Source organism: Oncorhynchus tshawytscha, unplaced genomic scaffold (genome assembly GCF_018296145.1).
Source record: "Oncorhynchus tshawytscha isolate Ot180627B unplaced genomic scaffold, Otsh_v2.0 Un_scaffold_1528_pilon_pilon, whole genome shotgun sequence".
Taxonomy (NCBI): domain Eukaryota; kingdom Metazoa; phylum Chordata; class Actinopteri; order Salmoniformes; family Salmonidae; genus Oncorhynchus; species Oncorhynchus tshawytscha.
In genome coordinates this window covers 925186-938235 of record NW_024609832.1, presented here as the reverse complement: position 1 = coordinate 938235, position 13050 = coordinate 925186, and the positions used below count along the sequence as shown (strand labels likewise).

The following is a 13050-nucleotide window of genomic DNA, read 5'->3' as shown; positions in this document are numbered from 1 at the left end:
CTGCAATTTAGATGGCTGCTGTCCATCGCTGTCCACGGTGCTGAAATCGCAGATGAGAGGAGGTAGAGGAGGAAAGGAAAAGAACGCTGTTCCTTTTGATGTGTTTTAATGTGTATTCATCTCTCTGTCTGTCTCTCTCTCTCTCTCTGTTTCAGTATTCTGTATGCAGACATCGTAGGGTTCACTAAGCTGGCTGGTGACTGCTCACCCGGAGAACTGGTGCACATGCTCAATGAATTGTTTGGCAAGTTTGACCAGATAGCCAAGGTAACGTCACACGCATAAGAATCTCACACACACACTCTCTCTCTCACAGACTAGTACGCTCACAACTGCTCTCAATCACTATGTATGTGCACCATACTACATAACGGTAGTTGTTCTTGTGCGTAATATTGTACATCCGTGGGAAGTTTTCTCCCTTGCTGATCTGTCTCCTGTGTTTTCTCGGATGGAGTGTCGGGTGTTGATTCATGTCAGTGCAACTACAGGCCTACACACACACACACACACAGACAGACACATCGATACACACTGCCTAGCGCCCCAGAAATGTGGTTGTTATATAATATAGACGGAGGAGTTAGGATGCTTGAGCATTGCTGTAAGCAGTCTAACATCTAGTGGGAGTGTGTTTTGGGTCACCAGTGTGTGTGAGAGAGGTCATTAGCACGTGTAGTTGTATGGGTTCACTAGGGATGCACACCAATACAGTTCCTCAGGCTATGCAAAGTTCATGCAAGGTTGATAAAAAGCTTATGGTTATTTGTCTAATCTGTGAACTACAGATGTAGAATCTTAGTTTTCTACAGGAGGAAATAATGTTGCTGAAACAACAAATGTGAATGACTGTTTTTGTATGGGTTGATACATTTATTTTCTGGCAAATTAAGTCTGAGATTTTAAAGTGGAAATGACAAACTTTAGAAGCCTTTTTAAAACCTCAAATACACGGCAAGTTTTGAGCAACAAAATAATGATCAAATTAAGGTCCTACATCTGTACAGGTCATCTTTTGATTTCAACTTTTGATTTTTATTTACACAAAGTATGTTTTTTATTCTGATTCTGAAATTATCTCTCTTTCTCACTCTCGCTAATTATCTCTGTCCATCTGTTGCCCCCTCTCTCTCCCCCTCTCTCTCCCTCTCTCTCTCCCCTCTCTCTCTTTCTCTCTCTCTCTTCCCTCTCCAGGAGAATGAGTGTATGCGTATAAAGATTCTGGGTGATTGTTACTACTGTGTATCAGGCCTACCAGAGTCTCTCCCTCACCACGCACGCAACTGTGTCAAGATGGGACTGGACATGTGTGAGGCCATCAAGTAAAACACCAGCTCTCTGCTTTCACACACACACACACACACACACACACACACACACACACACACACACACACACACACACACACACACACACACACACACACACACACACACACACAAACACACAAACACACAAACAACTCAAATGCAAATATACATATGCACTACCACACGCACTCATGGAAGTGAACTGTATTTGGGGGTGATCAGGGGGGTATTCATTCTGCCGATTCGGTTAAAACATTTCTTAAATGGAAGCAAACGGAACAAAAAGGGGACAAATATAAATATATATGTGTGAGCTGTAGTGCAAGCACCATGTGAACTAGAGATGATAAGCTAATCCTCTCTACACACAAACAAACACACATACACACTACACACTGTCTGCAAACATACACACAAACACAAATACACACAAACACATTATTTTTCACCTCATAGAACAAAACAGCAGTTCATATGAGGTTGTACATGTTTACCTCAGGAAGGTGCGTGATGCTACTGGTGTGGATATCAATATGCGAGTCGGGGTGCATTCTGGGAACGTGCTGTGTGGCGTCATCGGCCTCCAGAAGTGGCAGTACGACGTCTGGTCACATGATGTCACTTTAGCCAATCACATGGAGGCAGGGGGCGTGCCAGGGTAAGATCAACCAATAGGGGGTCTGCTGTTTCTTAAAATAATTCCCAATACATATTTGCATTCACAAACCATTTGGCTGATGATTATTATTCACCGAGCCTATCTTTTCCTCTTTCTTCCTCCCTCTCACTTCTCCTCTCCTCCCCCAGGCGTGTCCATATCTCCTCAGTAACATTGGAGCATCTGAAGGGGTCCTATAAGGTGGAACCAGGGGAGGGACAGAGTAGAGACTTTTACCTGAAGGAACACGGAGTCATCACTTACCTGGTCATTAACCCCAAGGTCAGACATGAGAATGTGGTCCATACGCGGTCGACACACAACCACAGATATAACATACTCTGGAAACTAAAGTTGAAACACTACCAATTTATTGGTTCTATACTACTATTTATAATGCTGAAATACTACAACAGCTGTTTGCTTGAACTGAGCAATGCATCTTAAAGAATAAAAAGAAACAAGTTTGACTTCTTTCCAACCTGATTGGTTGTCCAGGCTGAGAGGCGGAGCCCTCACCTGTGTGCGCGTTCTCGTTCCTCTTTGGAAGGAGGGAAGATGAGGGCGTCGGTCAGAATGACTCGGTACCTGGAGTCCTGGGGGGCGGCAAAACCTTTTGCTAACCTGCACCATCGAGACAGCATGACCACTGACAACGGCAAAATAAACACTACGGTGAGTACACACATAAATACACACACACATGAAACACAGACTGGTGTCCAGCCTCACCTTCTGTGATTGTATGTTTTAGGATGTTCCAATGGGCCAGTATCACTACCAGAGAAGAGAGAGGTGAGACTTAAAGATCAGTCATCTTTACTGTACATCAGACCACCAGACTTTACCCCTACAGATCAGTCATCTTTACTCTACATCAGACCACCAGACTTTACCCCTACAGATCAGTCATATTTCCTTTACACCAGACCACCAGACTTTACCCCTACAGATCAGTCATCTTTACTCTACATCAGACCACCAGACTTTACCCCTACAGATCAGTCATCTTTACTCTACATCAGACCACCAGACTTTACCCCTACAGATCAGTCATCTTTACTCTACATCAGACCACCAGACTTTACCCCTACAGATCAGTCATCTTTACTCTACATCAGACTACCAGACTTTACCCCTACAGATCAGTCATCTTTACTCTACACCAGACCACCAGACTTTACCCCTACAGATCAGTCATATTTCCTTTACACCAGACCACCAGACTTTACCTCTACAGATCAGTCATCTTTACTTTACATAGACCACCAGACCACCAGACTTTACCCCAGACTACAGATCAGTCATCTTTCCTTTACATCAGACTACCAGACTTTACCCCTACAGATCAGTCATCTTTACTCTACACCAGACTACCAGACTTTACCTCTACAGATCAGTCATCTTTACTCTACACCAGACCACCAGACTTTACCCCTACAGATCAGTCATATTTCCTTTACACCAGACCACCAGACTTTACCTCTACAGATCAGTCATCTTTACTCTACATCAGACCACCAGACTTTACCCCTACAGATCAGTCATCTTTACTCTACATCAGACTACCAGACTTTACCTCTACAGATCAGTCATCTTTACTCTACATCAGACCACCAGACTTTACCCCTACAGATCAGTCATCTTTACTCTACATCAGACCACCAGACTTTACCTCTACAGATCAGTCATCTTTACTCTACATCAGACTACCAGACTTTACCCCTACAGATCAGTCATCTTTACTCTACACCAGACCACCAGACTTTACCCCTACAGATCAGTCATATTTCCTTTACATCAGACTACCAGACTTTACCCCTACAGATCAGTCATCTTTCCTTTACATCAGACTACCAGACTTTACCCCTACAGATCAGTCATCTTTCCTTTACATCAGACCACCAGACTTTACCCCTACAGATCAGTCATCTTTCCTTTACATCAGACTACCAGACTTTACCCCTACAGATCAGTCATCTTTCCTTTACATCAGACCACCAGACTTTACCCCTACAGATCAGTCATCTTTCCTTTACATCAGACTACCAGACTTTACCCCTACAGATCAGTCATCTTTCCTTTACATCAGACTACCAGACTTTACCTCTACAGATCAGTCATCTTTCCTTTACATCAGACCACCAGACTTTACCTCTACAGATCAGTCATCTTTCCTTTACCCCCTACAGATCACATCATCTTTCATCTTTCCTTTACATCAGACTACCAGACTTTACCTCTACAGATCAGTCATCTTTCCTTTACATCAGACTACCAGACTTTACCCCTACAGATCAGTCATCTTTCCTTTACATCAGACTTTACCAGACTTTACTTTCCTTTACAGATCAGTCATCTTTCCTTTACATCAGACTACCAGACTTTACCTCTACAGATCAGTCATCTTTCCTTTACATCAGACTACCAGACTTTACCCCTACAGATCAGTCATCCTCCCTTTACATCAGACTACCAGACTTTACCCCTACAGATCAGTCATCTTTCCTTTACATCAGACTACCAGACTTTACCCCTACAGATCAGTCATCTTTCCTTTACATCAGACTACCAGACTTTACCCCTACAGATCAGTCATCTTTCCTTTACATCAGACTACCAGACTTTACCCCTACAGATCAGTCATCTTTCCTTTACATCAGACTACCAGACTTTACCCCTACAGATCAGTCATCTTTCCTTTACATCAGACTACCAGACTTTACCCCTACAGATCAGTCATCCTCCCTTTACATCAGACTACCAGACTTTACCCCTACAGATCAGTCATCCTTCCTTTACATCAGACTACCAGACTTTATCCCTACAGATCAGTCATCTTTCCTTTACATCAGACTACCAGACTTTACCCCTACAGATCAGTCATCCTCCCTTTACATCAGACCACCAGACTTTACCTCTACAGATCAGTCATCTTTCCTTTACATCAGACCACCAGACTTTACCCCTACAGATCAGTCATCTTTCCTTTACATCAGACCACCAGACTTTACCTCTACAGATCAGTCATCTTTCCTTTACATCAGACCACCAGACTTTACCCCTACAGATCAGTCATCTTTCCTTTACATCAGACTACCAGACTTTACCTCTACAGATCAGTCATCTTTCCTTTACATCAGACTACCAGACTTTACCCCTACAGATCAGTCATCTTTCCTTTACATCAGACCACCAGACTTTACCCCTACAGATCAGTCATCTTTCCTTTACATCAGACTACCAGACTTTACCTCTACAGATCAGTCATCTTTCCTTTACATCAGACTACCAGACTTTACCCCTACAGATCATCTTTCCTTTACATCAGACTACCAGTTTACATCAGTCATCCCTTTACATCAGACTACCAGACTTTACCCCTACAGATCAGTCATCATCTTTCCTTTACATCAGACTACCAGACTTTACCCCTACAGATCAGTCATCCTCCCTTTACATCAGACTACCAGACTTTACCCCTACAGATCAGTCATCCTTCCTTTACATCAGACTACCAGACTTTACCCCTACAGATCAGTCATCCCTTTACATCAGACTACCAGACTTTACCCTACAGATCAGTCATCTTTCCTTTACATCAGACTACCAGACTTTACCCCTACAGATCAGTCAGACTTTACCCCTACAGATCAGTCATCTTCCTTTACATCAGACTACCAGACTTTACCCCTACAGATCAGTCATCTTTCCTTTACATCAGACTACCAGACTTTACCCCTACAGATCAGTCATCTTTCCTTTACATCAGACTACCAGACTTTACCCCTACAGATCAGTCATCCTTTCCTTTACATCAGACTTTCCTTTACCAGACTTTACCCCTACAGATCAGTCATCTTTCCTTTACATCAGACTACCAGACTTTACCCCTACAGATCAGTCATCTTTCCTTTACATCAGACTACCAGACTTTACCCCTACAGATCAGTCATCTTTCCTTTACATCAGACTACCAGACTTTACCCCTACAGATCAGTCATCTTTCCTTTACATCAGACTACCAGACTTTACCTCTACAGATCAGTCATCTTTCCTTTACATCAGACTACCAGACTTTACCCTACTACAGATCAGTCATCTTTCCTTTACATCAGACTACCAGACTTTACCCCTACAGATCAGTCATCTTTCCTTTACATCAGACTACCAGACTTTACCTCTACAGATCAGTCATCTTTCCTTTACATCAGACTACCAGACTTTACCTCTACAGATCAGTTTATCTTTCATCTTTCTTTACATCAGACTACCAGACTTTACCTCTACAGATCAGTCATCTTTCCTTTACATCAGACTACCAGACTTTACCTCTACAGATCAGTCATCTTTCCTTTACATCAGACTACATCAGACTTTACCTCTACAGATCAGTCATCTTTCCTTTACATCAGACTACCAGACTTTACCCCTACAGATCAGTCATCCTCCCTTTACATCAGACTACCAGACTTTACCCCTACAGATCAGTCATCCTCCCTTTACATCAGACTACCAGACTTTACCCCTACAGATCAGTCATCCTCCCTTTACATCAGACTACCAGACTTTACCCCTACAGATCAGTCATCCTCCCTTTTACATCAGACTACCAGACTTTACCCCTACAGATCAGACTACATCAGACTACCAGACTTTACCTTTCCTACAGATCAGATCAGTCATCCTTCCCTTTACATCCCTTTACATCAGACTACCAGACTTTACCCCTACAGATCAGTCATCCTTCCTTTACATCAGACTACCAGACTTTACCCCTACAGATCAGTCATCCTTTACCTTTACATCAGACTACCAGACTTTACCCTACAGATCAGTCATCTTTCCTTTACATCAGACTACCAGACTTTACCCCTACAGATCAGTCATCCTTTACCAGACTTTACATCAGACTACCAGACTTTACCCCTACAGATCAGTCATCCTTCCCTTTACATCAGACTACCAGACTTTACCCCTACAGATCAGTCATCCTTCCTTTACATCAGACTACCAGACTTTACCCCTACAGATCAGTCATCTTTCCTTTACATCAGACTACCAGACTTTACCCCTACAGATCAGTCATCCTCCCTTTACATCAGACTACCAGACTTTACCCCTACAGATCAGTCATCTTTCCTTTACATCAGACTACCAGACTTTACCTCTACAGATCAGTCATCTTTCCTTTACATCAGACTACCAGACTTTACCCCTACAGATCAGTCATCTTTCCTTTACATCAGACTACCAGACTTTACCTCTACAGATCAGTCATCTTTCCTTTACATCAGACCACCAGACTTTACCCCTACAGATCAGTCATCTTTCCTTTACATCAGACTACCAGACTTTACCTCTACAGATCAGTCATCTTTCCTTTACATCAGACTACCAGACTTTACCCCTACAGATCAGTCATCCTCCCTTTACATCAGACTACCAGACTTTACCTCCAGACAGATCAGTCATCCTTCAGTCCCCTTTACATCAGACTACCAGACTTTACCCCTACAGATCAGTCATCCTCCCTTTACATCAGACCACCAGACTTTACCCCTACAGATCAGTCATCCTCCCTTTACATCAGACCACCAGACTTTACCCCTACAGATCAGTCATCCTCCCTTTACATCAGACCACCAGACTTTACCCCTACAGATCAGTCATCTTTCCTTTACATCAGACTACCAGACTTTACCCCTACAGATCAGTCATCCTCCCTTTACATCAGACTACCAGACTTTACCTCTACAGATCAGTCATCCTCCCTTTACATCAGACTACCAGACTTTACCCCTACAGATCAGTCATCTTTCCTTTACATCAGACCACCAGACTTTACCTCTACAGATCAGTCATCCTCCCTTTACATCAGACTACCAGACTTTACCCCTACAGATCAGTCATCTTTCCTTTACATCAGACCACCAGACTTTACCCCTACAGATCAGTCATCTTTCCTTTACATCAGACTACCAGACTTTACCCCTACAGATCAGTCATATTTCCTTTACATCAGACTACCAGACTTTACCCCTACAGATCAGTCATCTTTCCTTTACATCAGACTACCAGACTTTACCCCTACAGATCAGTCATCTTTCCTTTACATCAGACTACCAGACTTTATCCCTACAGATCAGTCATCTTTCCTTTACATCAGACTACCAGACTTTACCCCTACAGATCAGTCATCCTCCCTTTACATCAGACCACCAGACTTTACCTCTACAGATCAGTCATCTTTCCTTTACATCAGACCACCAGACTTTACCCCTACAGATCAGTCATCTTTCCTTTACATCAGACTACCAGACTTTACCCCTACAGATCAGTCATCTTTACTCTACATCAGACTACCAGACTTTACCCCTACAGATCAGTCATATTTCCTTTACATCAGACTACCAGACTTTACCTCTACAGATCAGTCATCTTTCCTTTACATCAGACCACCAGACTTTACCCCTACAGATCAGTCATCTTTCCTTTACATCAGACCACCAGACTTTACCCCTACAGATCAGTCATCTTTACTCTACATCAGACCACCAGACTTTACCCCTACAGATCTTTCCTTTAAACAAGTCATGTCTTAAGACCACAACACCACAGGATAGAATAATGTTCCACACACTCAACGTACTGTGTGCTCGGTATCTCCTCAGGACTAAATCTCAGAAGAGACGGTTTGAAGAGGAACTGGAAGAGCGGATGATCAGAACCATTGATGGCATCAACTCCCAGAAGTTAGTACGACTACAAACCTGTGCTGTTCTATTTCTAGCACAGTGACAGGCATTTTGTGGCACAAAGGATGCATCAGCGAGTTGGGTAGGTGCTTCACGTTGGTGGTGGTTGAGGTGAGTTCACCACCGTATTAACTAACGCTCTTTGAGAGCTTTTGAAAAGTGTGTTGTATAATCATTTGTATGAAGCACTTAGTTCAGTACCTCACCAACAATTATGTGACAAGTGGATTTACGTTAAATTCAATTAAATTAAAAATACGTTCTTTATCCCACAAGGGGCAATTATGTAGGCAGGAGTGCAGATACTTACAAAAACAAACATACAATAACACATGAAACAATAGTTATTAAAAACTTGAAGTGTAATGAGAAAAAAAACATCTCACCAATACTTTGAAATGATGGTTGGAAGGGAGGAAGTTTCGAGGTGAACGTGTCTTATTAGTGTCCCTGACGGATTGCTGGTGTCTGTGTGAACCGCTGTCTGAGTGTCTCTGTGTTCTCTTCTCTGTAGGCAGTGGCTGAAGTCTGAGGACATCCAGAGGATCTCACTCTTCTTTCACAACAAGACTCTGGAGAAGGAGGTGCGGTAGGACAACAATACCGCTGTTCAGTCAAATAAAAAAGAAACTACAAATGAAAATAACATGTGTGCCACTTGCCCACTGCTGTCCCAGACAAACATGCAGTGACTCCGTAACAGAATATGATTGGCGTGAAAGTATTCAGCGTTAGACTGTGAAGTTACAGTAAATAATGGCTTGTTTTGACCACCACCTGTTGACCCTGTGTGTGTTGATGTCCCCAGTATCGAGCCACCACTCTGCCGGCCTTTAAATACTACGTCACCTGTGCCTGTCTCATCTTCTGCTGCATCTTCATAGTGCAGATACTGGTCCTGCCCAAGTAAGTCTGGACCCTACATAGTACACTTCATAGTGCCCTTTACAGTATGGAGACAGTACTTGTCCTGTGCATCTGTACTCTTCACAGTACCATTCATATTACCCTTCATGGTACCCACCAATGTTCAGATACTACTTAGAATACAACCTGCATAGTATGGTCCTATAGTAGCCCTCATAGTTGGAATACATAGTATGGTCCTATAGTAGCCCTCATAGTTGGAATACATAGTATGGTCCTATAGTAGCCCTCATAGTTGGAATACATAGTATGGTCCTATAGTAGCCCTCATAGTTGGAATACATAGTATGGTCCTATAGTAGCCCTCATAGTTGGAATACATAGTATGGTCCTATAGTAGCCCTCATAGTTGGAATACATAGTATGGTCCTATAGTAGCCCTCATAGTTGGAATACATAGTATGGTCCTATAGTAGCCCTCATAGCTGGAATACATAGTATGGTCCTATAGTAGCCCTCATAGTTGGAATACATAGTATGGTCCTATAGTAGCCCTCATAGTTGGAATACATAGTATGGTCCTATAGTAGCCCTCATAGCTGGAATACATAGTATGGTCCTATAGTAGCCCTCATAGTTGGAATACATAGTATGGTCCTATAGTAGCCCTCATAGTTGGAATACATAGTATGGTCCTATAGTAGCCCTCATAGCTGGAATACATAGTATGGTCCTATAGTAGCCCTCATAGTTGGAATACATAGTATGGTCCTATAGTAGCCCTCATAGTTGGAATACATAGTATGGTCCTATAGTAGCCCTCATAGCTGGAATACATAGTATGGTCCTATAGTAGCCCTCATAGTTGGAATACATAGTATGGTCCTATAGTAGCCCACATAGCTGGAATACATAGTATGGTCCTATAGTAGCCCACATAGCTGGAATACATAGTATGGTCCTATAGTAGCCCACATAGTTGGAATACATAGTATGGTCCTATAGTAGCCCACATAGCTGGAATACATAGTATGGTCCTATAGTAGCCCACATAGCGCTGGAATACATAGTATGGTCCTATAGTAGCCCACATAGCTGGAATACATAGTATGGTCCTATAGTAGCCCACATAGCTGGAATACATAGTATGGTCCTATAGTAGCCCACATAGCTGGAATACATAGTATGGTCCTATAGTAGCCCACATAGCTGGAATACATAGTATGGTCCTATAGTAGCCCTCATAGTTGGAATACATAGTATGGTCCTATAGTAGCCCACATAGCTGGAATACATAGTATGGTCCTATAGTAGCCCACATAGCTGGAATACATAGTATGGTCCTATAGTAGCCCTCATAGTTGGAATACATAGTATGGTCCTATAGTAGCCCACATAGTTGGAATACATAGTATGGTCCTATAGTAGCCCTCATAGCTGGAATACATAGTATGGTCCTATAGTAGCCCACATAGCTGGAATACATAGTATGGTCCTATAGTAGCCCTCATAGTTGGAATACATAGTATGGTCCTATAGTAGCCCACATAGCTGGAATACATAGTATGGTCCTATAGTAGCCCTCATAGCTGGAATACATAGTATGGTCCTATAGTAGCCCTCATAGCTGGAATACATAGTATGGTCCTATAGTAGCCCACATAGCTGGAATACATAGTATGGTCCTATAGTAGCCCACATAGCTGGAATACATAGTATGGTCCTATAGTAGCCCTCATAGTTGGAATACATAGTATGGTCCTATAGTAGCCCTCATAGCTGGAATACTAGTCGGGCCAAAAGCCACTGAAGTCAGTGTTCTTTTCTCTATAATAACCCAGAACATTGCAATTACAGTGTGACAAGACGAAATAAATCTTTGATCAATTGAGTCTCACATCAATAAGATCCCTAATAGCAGTTGCAAATGATACACCTTAAGAGACAGCAATTAAGAGGGAAAGAAAGAAAGAAAGAAGATGGATAGAAAGAAAGAAAGAAAACAGATGAAAATATATGAATAACGTCTGATGACAGTTTTAATGTGAATCAAAAGGTCTTAGATGTCGAGGATGATGATGATGATTATTATGATAAAGATGAGGAATATTCCTTTGATGATGACAAGGATAATGACGACGATGAAGCCTCCTTATGAAAGGACAAAAGGTCCATGGGCTGTTTCATCATTTAGTTAATTGTCTGTGTTTACAGGAACCAGGAGCGGTAGAACCATAGAGACAGATACTAAAAGCATCATATATTTTCGCATTCAGACTAACATCTCTTCCATTTAGACATGACATCATTGTTTTATGAACACGCTTAAATCAGCCGTCTACTTGGCAAACTTCTATTAGGAAATATAAGCTGTAGTCAGGAAATACAGGCCTGCCCTACTGTATAACAGGGAAGTATGTAGTAAGTAGTGGAAGTGGGTCGCAGTTCACTAGTTCCAATTCAAATACTTTATCATTTTACTGCTCTGTACAGCACCCATCTGGTGGTAGTTAACACAGTGTGTAACATTCCAACAAATATTATGGTTGAACTCAAACATGCTGGTTGATAAAAGACCTGTATCAATGGAAAAGATGTTTGAGAAGGTTGTTTTGTTTTTATATGCTTTTGTAAATTGGAATGGGAGAGTTATGTCTTTCATGGAGCTATGGGAATTATATGGGAGGGTCTGCTCAATCCAAGATTACAACCAATTGATTACAGCATTACCACAATAGGAGGAGGCAGGTGGCAGCGGGAGGAGGTAGGGAACTGGTCTGTCTGCCCAATATTAAGGATCAAAACTGGCGGAGGAACAAAAATAAATAGATAGGAAAATATGGCAGTTTCATTTGAGGACCAGGATATTGACAGATGTGCCATACAGATGACAAAATATCTGGGAATACATTGATGTACTGATTCCATAGTACAGGGTGTATGAGTTGATATATAAAACGACGCAAGATTCAAGACTTCGTTCTTTTCATCAATGATTATTGTACAGAATTCTGGCCACCAAAGATGTGTTGAATGTTTGGGGCATACAACCATCACAGCTCTGCAGATTTTGTTGTGAGGATACAGAATCCTTAGACCATTTATTCTGGTATTGCCCTCAGGTAGCCTGTTTCTGGTCTCAGGTTCAGGAATGGCTGAAAAAGCATAACATTAATCTAGAAATTGTACTGTTTGGAGATCTGGAGAGACCGGGTCAGTCAATTACTAATATACTAATACTGTTAGTAAAAGTGTTTATCTTCAACTCACAATCTGTGGATTCTATGAGATTAGATAGATTGAAATTGTACGTTAAACATCACAGCATAGTTGAACGATATATGTTGCATAGAAATCCAAAGAGGGTGGCCAGCAGAGATGGGTTGGGCTGAGGGAAGCTGAGGGAAGCTGAGGGAAGCTGAGGGAAGCTGAGGGAAGCTGAGGGAAGCTGAGGGAA

General features: G+C 42.1%; 1 protein-coding gene across 3 annotated transcripts in view; it reads left to right on the top strand.

Moving 5' to 3' along the window:
* The window catches only part of adcy2b (adenylate cyclase 2b (brain)), an 87032-nt gene that overhangs the window by 41964 nt on the left and 32018 nt on the right, over window positions 1–13050 (top strand). For all 3 annotated transcript variants that reach the window (XM_042319525.1, XM_042319524.1, XM_042319523.1), the window contains 9 exons: window positions 156–267; window positions 1195–1322; window positions 1810–1968; window positions 2118–2250; window positions 2467–2643; window positions 2723–2763; window positions 8643–8723; window positions 9241–9310; window positions 9535–9632. In XM_042319525.1, the coding sequence (XP_042175459.1) occupies window positions 156–267; window positions 1195–1322; window positions 1810–1968; window positions 2118–2250; window positions 2467–2643; window positions 2723–2763; window positions 8643–8723; window positions 9241–9310; window positions 9535–9632 (999 nt within the window). The remainder of the gene's footprint in view (window positions 1–155; window positions 268–1194; window positions 1323–1809; window positions 1969–2117; window positions 2251–2466; window positions 2644–2722; window positions 2764–8642; window positions 8724–9240; window positions 9311–9534; window positions 9633–13050) is intronic.